Genomic DNA, 16,493 nt, shown 5'->3' with positions numbered 1-16,493 from the left:
ACTTTACATGTGCATAGTGGCCATTTGCATGTCTTCTTTGGAGAACTGTCTATTCGGATCCTTTGCTCAATTTTTAAATGGTCATTTGTTCTTTTTTTATTGTTGAGTTGTAAGAGCTCTTTATAAATTCTGGTTACAAGTTCCTCATCAGATATATGGTCCATTCTAGTGATCTGCTCGTCTGTAACAATCATATGAAAGAGGACTGGGGCTGAGCCCATGAGAGGAAGAAAGGTTTGGCCTAGACGTGCTGTGCACAGCCTGGGACACCTGGATAGAGCAGGTGGTAAGCAGCATGGTTCAGGGTGGCTGCCTCCACTTACCTGTTTGCTCTCCCCCACCTTTAGATTGAAATGTTTCTTCTTGCCTATGCCGTGCGCCACACCATCCAGGTATACCGGCTCTCCAAATACAGCACTGAAGAGTTCATCACGGTCTACCCAACAGACCCACCCAGGGACTGGCCGGTGGTGACCCTGATAGCCGAGGATGATCGGCACTACAACATCCCCGTCAGAGTGTGTGAAGAAACGAGTCTGTGACAGACGTGCACTCGGACAGCCTGACGATGGGGCCAAGGTGTGCAGGCAGCTCCTGGGCTCGGGCCTCAGCCTGCTGGTCTTAGATGAACTATGCGAACTCTTGGACCCTGTGAGCCACGCTGGCCTGGGATGTTCTGAAGACTAGCTTTTGATGATAAGAGTTAACCAAGTTTCCACCCTCATTTATGATGCAAAATGTTTTAGTGGGACCCTTCAGAGCATACCTGTTGGAAGGTGCAAACTACATCTTTTCCATAAAACAAATACTTCTGTGTCAGGAGACTCATTTTGGAGAGGAATATGTTCTTTATATCTCAAATCAAACTTTCTCTAATAGTAAACTGGCTTTCAGTTGTTTTTTTTTTGAAAGATAGTGATTTGTTTTATTTTGTTGGTAATGGGTCTCTGTGGTACCTATGCAGTTTGCTTATGCAGTATAATTCCGGGATGGAGTCTGCTAATGGCCCAGTCTTAACATCCTCTGATAGTCTCATCAAGCAGTGGCTTGAATTTACATGCTAATTACAGCTCTCCTAAACATATTATTTAATAGAAAATTAAGAATTAGGTCCAAAAGGCTGGAGGCAATGGCACCTGGAAATCCTTGTTCTTCGGGGACATTTTAGGTGTTTGAGGCCGCAGGCGCACCAGGCCTGGTACGAGGTGCAGGTGGTGCGCTGTGAGCCGAGTGAGTGCTGCTTGTAGTTGAGCTGTAATGTTGGGGACTGTTTATAATTCTGCAGCCCATAGATGCACCATTATTGTCAGAACAGAGCTCAAATTGACCAGCTTTTTTAGAGGAGGAAAGCAAGACCAAGTGGCTGCAGGCACTCGTCTGAGTTCAGGGGTGGGATGATCTGGATCCAGGTCTTCCTGTGCCCTTTTCGTGCTACCCTTTTAGAGGGTTTCTATCGCCAAATTCATCTGCTGGTAGGGGACAAACAACAGCGGAGTGTCTAAGGTTTTTCATGAGCCAATTTAAGCAGAAGTGTATACTAAAGCAGAGTATAAAAGTATGGCCAAGCTGCACCTGCCCTTGATTTATTTGGAAAGCCTGAGGGAGGCATTGTTCCCCACCATGAGCCATTGCCTGCATGATCACAGGCTAGTGTGGTGACCAGGTGGTGGTTACGGGGCAGCCTCGCTGAGCATGGTCTGCGTCATGGCCTGAATCATCCACGTGAGGCATGGACTGTACACTGTTCACAGTAACCAGATGTGTTGATCTTTAAGGTTGTATCAGCAGCTCTTGAATTGGCCCAGCATTTGAGGAAGTGGTGGTACCCTGAAGTACTAAGCTTCTTTTTAGAATAACTTAACTCTTCAGTCCAATTTATTAACGTTTATAAGCTCTCTGATCTGTTTTTTTTTTTTTTTTTTTTATCAGAGGAGGCAAACCTCTTTTGAAGATCTAAGTTTTGCTTTCACTTAAAATTCATAGTTGGGAAAACTCAGAGGCCACACAAAACTGTGCAGACGGTTACATTAGTATATTCCCCGTTACCTCATCAGTAGTAGTCACCACATTCTGGAAGATGCTAATTCAGAGAATCAAATTCTGCTCTAATGTGTGTGGATTAGAGAGGCTTGTGTTTTTCACTGTGAAATGCAATGGTGCCTCAGATAGGAGGTGCCTAGAAGCCAAAATCAAGTAATAATAATGACTTCTTGTTGGTTTTGATACTCATTTAATATTTGTAACATAACAACAAATAAGTACTCCTCATTCTTGGATATTTTTAAAAGTGTAACTTCAAGTGTTTAGGTTGAACAAGGCAGTAGGAGACAGTGTTCATCTGACCATTTCTTCATGCCCATTATTGAATTTAATGACACTCATCTATTTTTGAATTTTGAGAATAATCTAATCTCAGTGAACTTGAACTAGACTTCTGGGCAACTTAATTGTTTACATTTTCTACTTTTTTCTTGTTCCTATGTATGATATTGTTAGAGTGTGTGCAGAAATTGTGGTGTTAACCACCATACTGATTGAAATTCAGAAGGATGAGTTTAACTTGTTCTCTGTCCAAGGCCTTAGTGGATTCTGCTCTCAGACTGTCGTTCAGGCTTAGCGGGATCCTAGCATGAGAGAAGCAAAGCTGCCAATAAAACAGTACCTCAGGAAATACAGATGATCGGCCAACTTCAAAAATAATATTTCTTTGTTACAACATGCAACTTCAGTTACCTGGAGTCCCAATTCCATTTCTCATTCCTGGTCTTGGTCTGGTCAGGTGACATGAGCAGAACAGAAATTGAATTGAGACCAAAATGGATTCAAGAGGATAATTACTTAGAGGGATATAGAAAATGATAAAGTGTCTAGAAGGAATGTTAGTGGGAACTACATTGTGCTTCCTTTCAAGTTTATTGCAAGAGTTCAGAGGTTTTGGACCCTGTGATTTTGGCAGAAAGGTGATGTCCACCTTAAGCAGGCATGACTTACACCTTTGAGCTCATTTAAGGTGTAATTCTAGGGTGGAGTCTGTTAATGGCACAGTCTTAACATCCTCTGATGGTCTTGTTGAGCAGTGGTTTGGGGAAGAAAACTTCCGCCTAACAAGTTCCATGGAACTAGCATTGCTCCTTCAGATCTTGCTCTGGTTCCCTCACCTGCATACACAGCACCTGGTCATTCCACCCGAACATGTGGGACGCCATGGCAGCCACTGAGGAAGAGGCCAGGGTGTGGTCTTTCACGTTTGATAGGCATAGGTGCAATTCGATCTGAAATGTTGGCGGTTTCTCTTCCTTCAAATACAGCATATCTGATGTTTTAAATGCACAGAACAAGACTGACCCTGTTTCTTTTATATAGCCATTTACACTTTTACTATACTGTTACATATTCAGTTAATGTCTGGAGACATTTTTCTTTGATTAAGGAGAATAGACATTGCCTTTGTATTCTTTCATTAGGCTTTTTCCCTTCAGTTCTAGAGTTTATCAGGTAAAATCTCAGGCCACGAGAGTCTAACACCTCTGATGGGAGGAACGACCTTTGTGGGTTTTGAGCTTGTTTTGTTTTTCTTTCTAAAGAGGCTGTGTTATTCCTCCTGCTCTCATCCTCACCCAAGGTGCTGTTTTCCTTGAGAGTTTGTAGTTTAGTGTTTGAAGATCTTCTAGACCATGACTGGGAAGTGCTGCTGTATTGTATTTAATTACCTCGCACCCTTTCCATCTGGCATTCATGTAGGACTTCAGTAGACTTCCTGGCCGCGTCTCCTCTTTGACGTTAAAATAAAGGTAGATTATCTTCTTTTCTTTCTTTCTTAAGCAACACTTTGCAGGTACTCTCCCCTTGAAAGCCAGAAAGTATAAACCTCCAGGGACTCTCACTTATAGGCCTACATAAAAATAAATGCCTTTATAAAAAGATCTGTGACTACTGTGAAGTGAATCTGAAATGTGTGTGAAAGGCCTGGAGTCCCCAAATAGTTTAGCAGAAGCAGGGCACTATGTCAAGTAATTTAAAAATGGCCCGAGGAACTGTAAGAAGTGAACTGAAGACGAAGGACTGATTTTAGATGAAAAAATGCCACTTAGAAATGAAACAACAGATTCCCCACAGACCTCCTAGGCCTATGTTATGAAAAGAAAAAGATCTGAAAGAGTGGAAGGACTTATGTGTGTAGATTCTGCAAATTCCTTTTTCTAAAGTTTATTAAGTCCCCATGTAACAGAAGTATAACATTTAATGCTTAATGCTTTTGAGAAACCTCATTGGTGATCTCTTCTGAGGGGACGGAGAGACCAGGGAGCCAGTGCTGAGTTGTACAGAGAATAAAGACAGGGGCACCTCTTTTTGATGCTTATATAATTTCGTTTATAACCTGGAGCCATGAAAAGCACAAAACTAAACCGGTTTGACCACTCAGCACCCTGGTGACAGTAGTATCAGGGGGTAAGGTGAGCTCACTGTGCCTCAGGGGCGTGTGTGCTCCATGCATTCATGCATGTGCATGTGTGCGAGCGTGCCTGTGCTGGTCTGTAGTCGCGTCATGACTGTCTTCTGTGCAGGAGGCCCCACAGCAGGGGGCCCAAGCGGAACTGAGTAGGTGGAGGGGAGCTGTCCCATTTGTATTTTTTTCATGGTAAATAAAAATTTATGACTTGGAATGGTGGAATGGGTTAACATGTATACTTAAACTATGCAGAGTAGCCATTAAGTCTGGAACTAAATTGTATTGAAATGTCATATCAACAAACCATTAATTGTATATGTCTCTGTTCCCAGGCCTTCTGGCCACCTATATATTTAAATATTTCGAATGCTTATTAATAGCCAGAGCTCTTAATGGAGAACACTGACTGAAGTTTTAGCTCAGTCTTACTGACTTCTTGGTGTAAGTCTGGGCCAGGGATGAATCTGCCAAAACCTGGATGATGCAAGGAAACTTCCGGGGCTCGAAACAGCACAGTGGGCAGTTCCCCAGTGCTTGAACTTCATCATGAACTTCAGAGTAATTTTGTATTTATTTAATTGTATTGAACAATGCCTTCACTTAAACGGTGCTAACATACGGTGCCCTCCTTTTCAGGAGCCACAGTCCAGGCGTAACCTCACTTCTGAGTGTAGGTTTGGGGACGAGGCCAAAATGAATGCGGCTAAGGAGTTACCTGCTCCTTTCCAGTGCTTTCATACAAATGTTTTGGTATTGTCACTTGCACTGTGGCCATTTCTAATTTTCTGTCATGTGAGTTTGGAGAGGAAATGATCCGGACCTTTGCCCTGGCGGTGTTGTTTCCCCTTTGCAGGCTGGGCTGGGAAGGGAGAGACCAGCAGGGACCTTGGTGTGAACCTGGCCCTGCTCAGCTTGGCTTGTTCAGCCAAGTCTGTTTATACTGTAAAATGTTAACAATTGTAAGTAGATATTCCTGCTCTGAGAAGCAGGCCCCAGACTCGGGTCAGTTTGGGGCCTGGCCTCCCTCCCGCATCTGCAGCCGGCACACCAAGCTCAGGGGCGCAAGTTTCCTCTGGGACTTGTCTCATCTTCACAGTCAGAGGCCCAGAGGACTCGGGGCTTTGCTGCAAATCCCCTTTAGCAAACCTGGCCGCTGAGGGTTGTAAGACAACTAAAAATAAACAGTAAATAAAAACTCAGAAGCCTGGCTGTGTTGCTGTGGTTCACTGCCTGCCTTTGAGGACTTCGGGAGATTGGGGTCCCATGCTGTAACTTTCCAGTATCCCCAAGACAGGCCTACGATGCCCAATGATTTTACAGTGTTGAACCCATAGGAAGTTCTCCTTCCAAATTAGGTGCCTGGTTCTGGACTTGGGTCTGGGTTCAATAGCAGTTCAATAACCCGCTATTGGGGTGAGCTCAGGCCAGTTACTTGACCTGTCTCCATCTGTCTTCATCCCTTGAAGTGCTTGAGGTGCAAGCACTTGAGAGACTTTGAGGACGGCCCCCTAGGCCTGCAAGGCAGGGCTGCAGCCATGATCCAGGCCGAGCTTTTTGGGTGTTTGCCAAGGAGAGGCCTGTGGTCCGAGCAACATTCTTAGGTGCTCAGAACCATCCAGACTAATGGAAATGCACCCAGAAGTGCGATAACAAGAACTGTCATTGCCTGTGAATCGGATGACACTGAAAGAAGTGAATGATCTGAAATGGGGGAAGACAGTAGGCTGTATCTCGGGGGTACAGAGGGAAAGATGAGCCGGCAGAGACCTGCCTGCCTGTTAGTGGAAGAACCACTGAGTCCGAGAGTCTTTGCAAACTGGTGCTGGGCTCCTGAGAACCCGTGGTTGGGGCTGGGTGTCGGTCAGAAAGCAGTGTCAGCTTGGTAATGGGAGCAAAAAGACCTTCCTGCGATAAACAGCACCAACAAACTGTCTTCCCCTCCTCTGCCCATTCAGGCGGGTTAGTAAACTGTCAGCCATAAACCTACTTGCCCTCTGCTTGTCCGAATCAGGGTGTTCTTAGTTCCGAGGGCAGTGTTTCTGGCAGTTCTTCATGGTCTCCCCCAAACCTAGGAAGTGGAAAATGGGGATCTAAGCTGTGGGTCCTATGGAAGCTCTTAGGAATTTTACAGCCACCAAATTGTCAGGAAAATCCCCACTGCGTTACATGTGTGTGAGATGAGTATACAGTGCATGTCCACTTACTATCTCTGTCTTGCTCGAAGTCTGGGCATTCTTTCTGCACATCCTCCGAATTGTCTTCCTACCCCATGCTATTGGAGATTGAGTTCTTGGGGTGCCATGGGGGAAGGAATTTCCTGAGGCCCCTGTGGGAGGATGGGGTACTGTGGAAAGCTTTATTGATGATGCAGAATTAAGGGGGTTCCCTTTAAGATCCCATCTCCTCCCCGCCATGGAAGAAGCCTAGTCTGGTCTTCGGCAGGGCCAGAATCAAGGCCACTGCCCAGAATTTCTGTTTCATATTAAAGTACAGTTCAGTCCAGCATCTGGCTGGCTTGTGTTCCCAGCTGCAGTCCATTCCATGTGGGGTCTGCATGGCCATGGGTCATGGCTACTTAAGGCCACATGGCAAGTGACTGCAGGTCACGGACCAAGAGAGAGGGAACAAGGCCAAGAGCAAGAGAGTGTAAGAGTGTGCAAGAGGGAGAAGGAACTCTGTTTGGGGGGGGGTTAACCTTCAAAATTTTGCACACTTACAGCGGAGTGGCTTCATTGTTCCAGCCAATGATCTTTTTCCCAGGCTAGACTGACAGGCCTGCATCTTCTCTAGGGCACCTGAACTTCACTGCTCATGCGCCCATCTCCCCGTTTAGTTTAATCCCTTCCTCCCAGTAATCTACAGGGAATGGACTGGTGGTTCCCTGGGGAGAGTGAGCTGCCCAGGTGGCCCATGATTACAATGTCTGGCCTTCCCTTTGCTCTCTTCCTGTTATTAATATTAATAAACTAGCTAATCATGACGGTATCACCCACTCCTCCTACCCCTGCCTCTTTCTTTTCTAGGCTCAGTGTGAGTGGCCTGGAAATGACCTTCTGACTTTCTGGCTTGGTTTATTCCAGACGTCTGGCCCCCAGGATAGCCCCAGAGAGGCAGAACAGAATTGGTCCTTGGGTGGAAGAACTCTGGGTGACACTCCATTCCCCAGTTCCCTAGAGCTGATGAGGACTTTTTCTGCCTCTTCTCCATGACTCTGCATGCCCAGCCCTCCACCCTCAAGGGTGGCTGTGAAGTTTGGTGTCAGTGGCCTGCTACTTTACATTCACTGTGACAATTCAGAATATTTCTCATAGCCTACGACAGTGCCTTCCAAGTTAGTGCCATCTCCTCAGTCAAGAACTAGAAGGCAGCTTAGGGCCAATAGCCTTCTCGTGATGTGCTGTGCTGTGTTTTAGGAAGTGGCTGTCCTCGAAATACCAAGCTGAGACAATAAAAAGCAAGTATACTACAGTGGTTATCAGTTTTTTTTACATGATCACATCCCAATTGTACTAGATGGTGAAGAATTATGATACACTAAAGGGTTTTTAAATATCTGTAGAAAACATGAAATTAGTACCATTGAGTATTCAGTTTTCACAATTATAAGTAGTGCTCTGATGAGCCTTCTTACTCATGAGTCTTCTTATGCATCTCTAAGTTGAACATGGTTAAGGCTCTTGAAATGAATTTCTAAACTACCCTCCAAAAAAGCTGCAGGAATTTCACTCTCAGCCGCAGGTGCTGGAGGGCTTCATTGTCCCTTAGGTGACACTAGGGGCAACTAAAATTTTTAAAAATATGTTTTTATTGATTTTTTAGAGAGAGGAAGGGAGAGAGAGATAGAAACATTGATGCAAGAGCAACATCGATCAGCTGCCTCCTGCACGCCCCCTACTGGGGACTGAACCCACCACCCAGGCACATGCCCTGACCGGAATTGAGCCGGGACCTCTCAGTTTGTGGGAGAACGCTCAGTTCACCGAGCCACACCAGCTAGGCAGGGATAATTTAATTTTTAACTTTGACAATTCAGCAAGAAAAAAGAAAGGAAAGAGAAAGATCTCATTTTAATTGGCTCTTTATTCTAGTAGTCGTGAACATTTTCCTTGGGTATTTATTGGTCCTGCGTGTTTCTTTCCTGCCTTGCTTTTTCATGTTCTTTGCCCATGATATCAGTCTCTCAGTTGAGTGGGCCGAAACATCTTCCCCATTTCCCTCTGAAGAGTACCTGTGATTGGCATCCTCCCTGGGCGCAGGCGTGCCCCTTACCTCCGGCCCTGCCCATGCGGGGCTCTCCAACGGTCTCATCTTGACTGTGCTGATCCTTGGATTCTGTTTGCATTCCTACCAGAGCAAGGCTGAGCCGTCTCATCTGTAGAAGTCGGTTTTGGGTCATTTTCTGGGAGCCATCTGCTCATGTCCTTTGCCCATCTGTTACAGTTTCTAACTAGACTGTTGTATGTGGGAATACTTTTTGTTTTCACAACACAGATAAGGATGGGAACATCTGGAATGGAAGGCTGTCAGAGGGGTGATTAGGGATCCGTGTCCGGCCATTTGGTTGATAAGAACAGGCTCAGGTTGTCTTAGGTCATGGAGGGCTGGCCTTCATCAATAAGAAGAGAGGGTTGGAGAGGAGGTCACAGGAGGGAGGGCTGCTGTGCAGGTGACCTAGGGTCAGAACATGTTCGGACAAGGAAGGTGTGAATGCCTTCATTCATTCACCAGAGTGCCTGCTCTGGGCAGCACAGCTCCAAACTCGGGGAGGCAAGGCTGAGCCGGCCCAGCCCTCCCTCCCTTGCCCTCCCTCTCGTCCCCCCAACCTTTGAGAGCTGAACTGTCCTGACTGCAGGGCTGGAATCACAAAGCAACTTGATTTTGTCTTCCACAGTTCAAGAGGTATCAGCCCCTGCTCCTGGATGAAAACTCAGCACATCCCGTGACCTTTCCGAGCACACTTGTAAGATAAAGAGACCTTAGAATCATCTTATGTTGCCAAATGCTATTCCAGTTTTGAAATTGGAATAACCCTTCCCTATAGGAGTCAAAGCCACGACTCTCTCTGCTAACTCCCAGTCTGGCCCTCCAGAGCGGGGCAGGAGGAAGGAGGCAGGGCAGGAGGGTAGGAGGGCCACGATCCTCCTCTTGATGGCTGCTGTCCTAAACCAGCCTCGCTGCCTGGCCTGGCCAGTCCTCATTCTCTCGTTCTGGCCTGGGTTTTTTCCTGGAATCCTTGGAGACCCCTTCGGTGCCACCTCCTGCCCATCTCGGGGCCTCTCGCTGGTGGCTCCCTGGACACGGCTGACGCTCTCTCCTCTGACCCACCACTGCCGCCTTTGCAGCTCCTAGAAATCCAGTGATACCTCCAGCTTCTTTCTCTGAGCCCCGTTTACCTCCTCAGGGCCTACGACGACCCAGGTCAGCCTGTTGATCTGTGTGGCCCAGGTCTGGCTCATGAGAAAGACCTTAGCACCTTCTGCCGTGTCAGATTTGCCACAGCCAGCCCCAGAGCCCCTCTTCTGCGGCTCTCTGTTCTGTCAGACTTGACCGGACACTTGGGCACTGAGTCACCACTGCGGTGGGGGCCCATTTCAAGCTCAGAGCCCCTGACAAGCCCTATTACCAGGGTTAAGGTATTGAGGGACTCCCGCCCCTGCCCCACACACGTGCAGAGAAACCATCTCTCTGGATTCTCTTCCTAAATATCTACCCTTGGGCCTTTTCTGCCCTCATGGTGGAAGCAGCAGAAAAGTCAGGAATGGGGCCAGGTGTTAAGATGCCCAGAGCAGGAGGCTGGGTACCGGCAGGAGCCCTCATTTTGTGTTGCTGCTTTCCTTTGGGGGTTAGCACCCCTGCCTTCCTGGAGGGGCTCTTGTTTACTCCATGTAGCCCAGGCTCAGCCTGGTGCCCACCTATGTCAGTGCGGGCCACCCTGGCAGGAACCCAGCGCCCAGAGTGAGAAGGGCCAGCCGGAAAGGCAGGTGGTGGGAGGGGGCAGGCGCTCAGAATGCTGGCACTGGTTGTATGGGTGTGCACTGCCACATTCCAGGTGTCGTTCCATCACAGTCCAGGGGGGCCGAGCCAGGTCCCAGGTGGCTAGGACTGCCTGCTCCGAGGACGGCGGGAGGGACAGGAGGGGGAGGGACTGAGGCGGCCAGCGACTCGGGGAGGGAGGGTGGGGCATGGAGCAGATTTGTGGGTGGTGATGACTTGATGCATCAGGCACGAGAGCATGGGAGGGGTGGGAAGAAGGGTGTGGGAGGGGCTGGAGGCCAAGGCTCCCTGGGCCCCTCTGAGGTGCCAGCAGGTGGCAGGTCTGCAGCTGGGAAACAAATCCGGGCTGGGAAACAGACCCGTGGGTCCCCGTGTGCACTGGGAATTGGAAATAGGCCCAGGTTGGGTCACCAGGATTCCCAACTAAGGTGGGAGCAAACCTGGGGTGTGGGCACAGGGGCCATTTTTATTCCTTTCCAGAGAAGGTGGATTTAATCAGTGTTTAGAAGCACAGTCGGGCGAGGACGGCTGCTGAGTTTGGGCAGCGGCGGCAGCGTGTGAGGGGAAAGGCTGAGCCGAGCTAAGGGAGGACGGGCGTTGCCAGGTGTGTGGGAGAAACTGCTCTGACTCTGCGGAGCGTGAACCTGTGAGCATCTGTCCTAACCAGTTGTGGGCTGGGGCAGACCGGAGCCAACCACAGCCAGCATTCCTCAGCCACTGGCCTTCAGAGCAAGACAGCTTTTTACAGGAAGGAGATGGGAGAATTTAGGCATGTGGTGTAAAGTGGAGTTTAATGATAATTATTGTATTTGTTCATTCTGCGTTGATCCTTGGATTTAAAGCACCCAGGAGCATCCAAGCTGGGCCAGCGAGACTAAAGAGAATTCAAAGGAGGGATGGAAATGAGAGATACCAGGAGGGAGAATGGATAGGGATTAGGGGGACCCCCCGGATAGAGGTGAGGGTGTCATGGAGTAGATTTCTGGGTGGATGATACAGTGACTCATCTGGGTTGTCGGGAGGGAGCGTGGGAGGGTGCAGAGTTGCTCTCATGGTAGCACTGCTGTGGGGAAGAGTCACACTGTGAGGCCAGCATGCCCCCAGCCTGCCATTGCAGCTGGGCAGGAAAACACCATCTCCCAAGTGCCATGGTGGAAAGAAAGATTCCTTAGACTTAAAAATCATGGTAGTACAACACCTAAGGCAACAGAAACAAAGGAAAAAATGAACACATGGGACTACATCAAACTAAAAAGCTTCTGCACAGCAAAGGAAACCACCATCAAAATGGAAAGGGAACCCACTGTATGGGAGAGCATAATTGCCAATGATGCATCAGATAAGGGATTAATTTCCAAAATATATAGAGTGCTCATACAACTCAACAAAAGGAAGAACCGAATTAAAAAATGGGCAGAGGACCTAAATAGTCACCTCTCCAAAAAGGACATACAAATGGCCAAGAGACATAAGAAAAGCTCAACATCACTAATCATCAGAGAGATGCAAATTAAAACAACTATGAGGTATCACCTCACACCTGTCAGAATGGCCACCATCAACAAATCATCAAACAACAAGCGCTGGCGAGGGTGTGGAGAAAAAGGACTCTAGTACACTGCTGGTGGGAATGCAGACTGGTGCAGCCACTATGGAAAACACTGTGGTGTTACCTCAAAAAGTTAAAAATTGAACTGCAATTTGACCCAGTGATCCCACTTCTAGGACTATACCCTAGGAAACCTGAAACACCAATCAGAAAGAATATATGTACCCCCATGTTTGTAGCAGCACTATTTACAATAGCTAAGATCTGGAAACAGCCCAAGTGTCCATCAGTAGATGAGTGTATTAAAAGGCTGTGGTACATGTACACAATAGAGTACTATGCAGCTGTAAGAAAGCAAGATATCTTATCCTTTGAGATGGCATGAAAGGACCTGGAGAGTATTATGCAAAGCGAAACAAGCCAAGCAGAGAAAGACAAATATCACATGATCTCATTTATTTGTGGAATATAGTGAACTAAACAAACTGCTAAACAAAATTAACCCAGAGACATGGAGGTGGGGTACAGGCTGACAAGCCTCAGAGGAGGGGGTGGTTTGCGGGGGAAGAGATAAACCACAGAACTTACATGCATGTATGCATGACCAATGGACATAGACAACAAAGCTGGGGATGGGGCAGGGCGGGGGGAGAGGAGGAGGGTGTCAATGGGGTAAAAATGAGAAACATCTGTAACAAAAACAATAAATAAAAATTAAAAAAAATCATGGTAGTATTAAAGTGTTAGCGACAGTAACAGGGAAGCAGGATAGAGGGAGGGCTGGAACCTGTGGTTTTAACTCAAAGACATGTGTAGAGCAGCTCGGAGAAATAGGCCATCTCCGGTGAGTCAGTGGAATGCTTACACCCTGTTAATTACAGGTACATTAAGACACTTCTCCATGTAATCTCCATAGAAGTTCAAAATAAATGAGAGCCATGTATCCCAGTGGTTAGAGGTTTTAGCTACCAAGGCAAAGAGGGACACTTACTATCTCCTGGACGTTCAACGAGAAAAGGAAATGATTGTCAGCAACCATGTAATTTGGGGTGTGTAAATAGACTGATGGTTAGAATAAGAAAATCAAGAAGCTAAAAGCAATCTTAATTGTATGCCAACTGTTGAAGCTTTACTTAAACCAAAATTAGAGTATGAAAGCCACTTGACAATATATGAGCACGAATCCCCAAATAATTTTTAAAAAGCAAATACAAATGCTCTTAACAATGTAAAATCTTACATCTGTTAAATACATACACAGCGCTTTTTCAAATGCAACAAATATTTTATATTGACCTCTGCAGTCAATTCTAATGAAAAGCTGCTATCACAACTATTTCAATGTGATTGGTTTCAACAGTTTAAACTAAATCCACAGTTTCGCTGTGAAACTGAAAAGCCCATAAACTGACAGCCAAGCACATGTAGAATGACTCCCAGTAGACTTATTTTTATTTTTTTTAAAAATCTGGGTCTCTGCTGATGACCAGATCTGAAATGAAGAATGAGGTAATTTTATTTTTCTATTGCAGGGTCCTGTACCATGTTCTAAATCCTAGAGCAAGAATGGCCCAAGCCTCTCATTGGACAGGTGACCCGCATGAGGCCTGAGAGGGGCGGGTGGCGTGGATGGTCATGCATGAACCCGCGGCCTCCAGCAGGGACGCTCTCCTCCCAGGAAGAGTGTGGACTTGAACAGACTCATGTGTGACTCCGTCAAGACTTCTGAAGCTTGACAGCCAGCTCCCGGCCATGCCAGCTTTAGACCTTTGCCCTCTCAGTACATCGCTAAGCAACCAAATACATCAAAGACCCAAGGAGCTGTGTATTTGCCCCACAAGCGTTGTGGATGTGGCGCCCCTGGGGAAGGGCCTGCTCCGTGGTGACTGGTCCACCCGCGGGTGCTGAGTGGTTGATGTGGATGTGTACCCTGTACTCCTTTGTGAGACCAGGGGGGTTTGAACGTCGCCTTCCGTCTCAGGTTCATCCGAACTGTAGGTCCCCCGCGCTTCAGGGAACCAGAATCCAGCTGGCTGTCATGTTTCCCAACTCCGAAGGCACCCTTTCTTGTCCCTGGTTCATAGTTGGAGAACATCTACCTCTAGATCGAGGAGTGACCGATTCCACCTGGCACTGAATTTCCACGGAGCTGGACAGTGATGGGTACCACTGCCTGAGGCCGGGCCAGCTCCACTGCCCCTTCTTTAACCTGAGACCACGCATGTGTCTGGAGAGAGAAAGGGCTCCCAGCTCTGCGCCTGTGTTTTACAGGGACCGTGGAAGCCAATGTCAAGTTTGTTAGTAAAGTGCACTTGAAGTCGCCGAACTTAGAAAGGTACCCTGTATGGACGCGCCGAGCCCGCGGGAGGGGGCCGCTGCCTGGGAAAGTGCGTAATCTTAAGCAGTCTGTTAGAGACCCTGGTTGATTACAAATGAAGCAGAGAAAAATGTTCTTTTGGAACCACTTGGACTTGGCAAAGGTAAATAAAAATAAAATGACATAGGTGGCCTGCCTTTGGTGCTCTTCTCAGCCGAGGCTGCAGCTGGCAGTTCTAACCTCCCCTCTGGAGAAGCAAATGACATCAACTGAGAACGAGATCTCACCATCCCCCCTCATTAATCTTCCCTTTTGAGACTGGACAGTAAACTATAGCATTTGTCACACCTTTTCTGACTTCGAAGTGGGTTATTTTGATTCCGTAACACAATTTCTGTTTGGACTCTCGCGGGGCTCCCTTCAGGGGTGCAGTCCGCGAGGGCAGCGGCGTGGCTCTCGTACACCTGGCCTCGATTTCCTCTGCATCCTGTTTCGTGTGTGGTTACATCAGCTGATGAGTCACGTGGTGTTTTGCTGCCTCAAATGACAGAAATAGAGGTTCAACCACACAGGAGCATCTGGCTCGTCTGCCAAACACGTTGCTCAAAAACAGGCTTCTCTACGGTTCAAACACTTTATGAAAGAGCCGTGATTGCGGGGGGCTGTCGGCAGGAGGCAGGCAGGAGCGGCTGGCTCGGGGAATCAGCTGCATGTGCAAAGCAGGTGTCTCAACATTTAAATTGCCACATCTTGGAAAGCCCTGCCCATCAGTTTTGGTTACCAAAACACACACACACACACACACACACACACACACACACACTCTATAAAGGGCACGACTTGGAACATAAAAGACCCCTTTTCCTGGACTGTGCATCACTTTGGAGACTCTTAAGGTTAGAGGTCAGCTCACCTGCAAAGTGAGAGACCAGGAACCCCGCTGGATGGGGACCATGGCTCACGCTGTCCTGGGTCCTGGCCTGCTTATAGAGTGACTGGAGTAGAAAGATTCTTAAATATAAGAAAATATTTCCCAAGGCCATGTAATTTGATCACTACAGTATAAATACTTTCTATTTCGCAACATGGATTCTCATCTTCCCACTTCATCTTGAAGTAAAAAAATAACAAATCCAGTCAGAGAACTCCTGAGTCTTTAAATCATTGTGTTTCCAGAAACTAGGGGTACAGAAAAAGTTACTCTCCCCCACCCCTTCACACCTGTAAGAAAAGAGCCCTCCCCCCTCAAATGAAGACCAGTTAGGAGGGGAGGGAGCTGTTTGCCTTTTTCACATCTACTTTAAGATCTCATTGAATAACTTTTCTGGTATTTGGGGATGGAATGACTATCCCAACCCCAAGAGAGATTGGGCAAAGGTTGCCTGTGAGGACCACCAAGCTGGCCCCTGGCTGGGAGCACCCTGGGGCCAGAGAACGTCCAGCTGATGGAGCTGGACTGTAGTGGAGACCCTGGCCTCTCTCATCCCCCACCCCTCCCATGGCTATTTATTGGGAGACTCAGGGAGTGAAAAAGTGAATTTATGATAGGGAAACTTTACTTGGCCCCATCCAATATATCCTAACCAAGCTCTAAAAGTTTCTGATCTGAAGGTATCGGCCATCCTTGGACATTGCCAAGGCTAACCACCTACTAGCGCTGAAACAACACAAAACACACGCAAACACAAAACAGAAGAGGATCTTTGGCACGAGACAAGCCCAGGCAGGCAGTCGGGGGGTGTGTGGGGGGGTGCACCTGGCTTTTATGCAATGATAACGTCTTTCTGTGCCCAAATGAAAGAACCCCAAGCAGATGAGGGATTCCTGCTAATGTGCAAACCTCTCAACACGTCCTGAGGCACGTGGCCCAACCCTATCAAGACTTCCCCGGAGCAAGCCTTGCCTGGCTCTTCCTGCTCAGTTCTGGGTGTCTCACTGATGTCCGGTGCCAATGAGGTCCTGCTAACTGGGGACAGAGCACACACAGCTCTCTGTTTAGAATAACCTTGCATAAGCTCCTCAGAAGACCAGGGAGGCCCCAAACGAGCTGCTCTGACCTGGGCTTGTGCAGAGAAAACCCTTCATCCAGAAAGACTACTTTGAGCTGCCCAAACTCACTTGTCAGCGTTGAAATGAAAAGTGCCTTTATGCCCCGTCGTTCTTCAAGCAATCACTCAACATGG

General features: G+C 47.6%; 1 protein-coding gene across 2 annotated transcripts in view; it reads left to right on the top strand.

Annotated features, from left to right (window-relative positions):
• The window catches only part of OTULIN (OTU deubiquitinase with linear linkage specificity), a 33,257-nt gene extending 31,366 nt beyond the window's left edge, over positions 1 to 1,891 (top strand). Inside the window, exon 6 of one of the 2 annotated variants that reach the window (XM_036279614.1) lies at positions 348 to 1,891. In XM_036279614.1, the coding sequence (XP_036135507.1) occupies positions 348 to 542 (195 nt within the window). In that variant the 3' untranslated portion in view covers positions 543 to 1,891. The remainder of the gene's footprint in view (positions 1 to 347) is intronic. The other variant, XM_036279613.1, reaches the window with a different exon arrangement.
• Positions 1,892 to 16,493: the final 14,602 nt, after the last annotated feature.

The sequence above is a fragment of the Molossus molossus genome, unplaced genomic scaffold (assembly GCF_014108415.1).
Source record: "Molossus molossus isolate mMolMol1 unplaced genomic scaffold, mMolMol1.p scaffold_m16_p_3, whole genome shotgun sequence".
Lineage (NCBI taxonomy): Eukaryota > Metazoa > Chordata > Mammalia > Chiroptera > Molossidae > Molossus > Molossus molossus.
The sequence above is the reverse complement of the archived record's forward strand: the minus strand, read 5'-3'. Positions and strand labels throughout refer to the sequence as shown.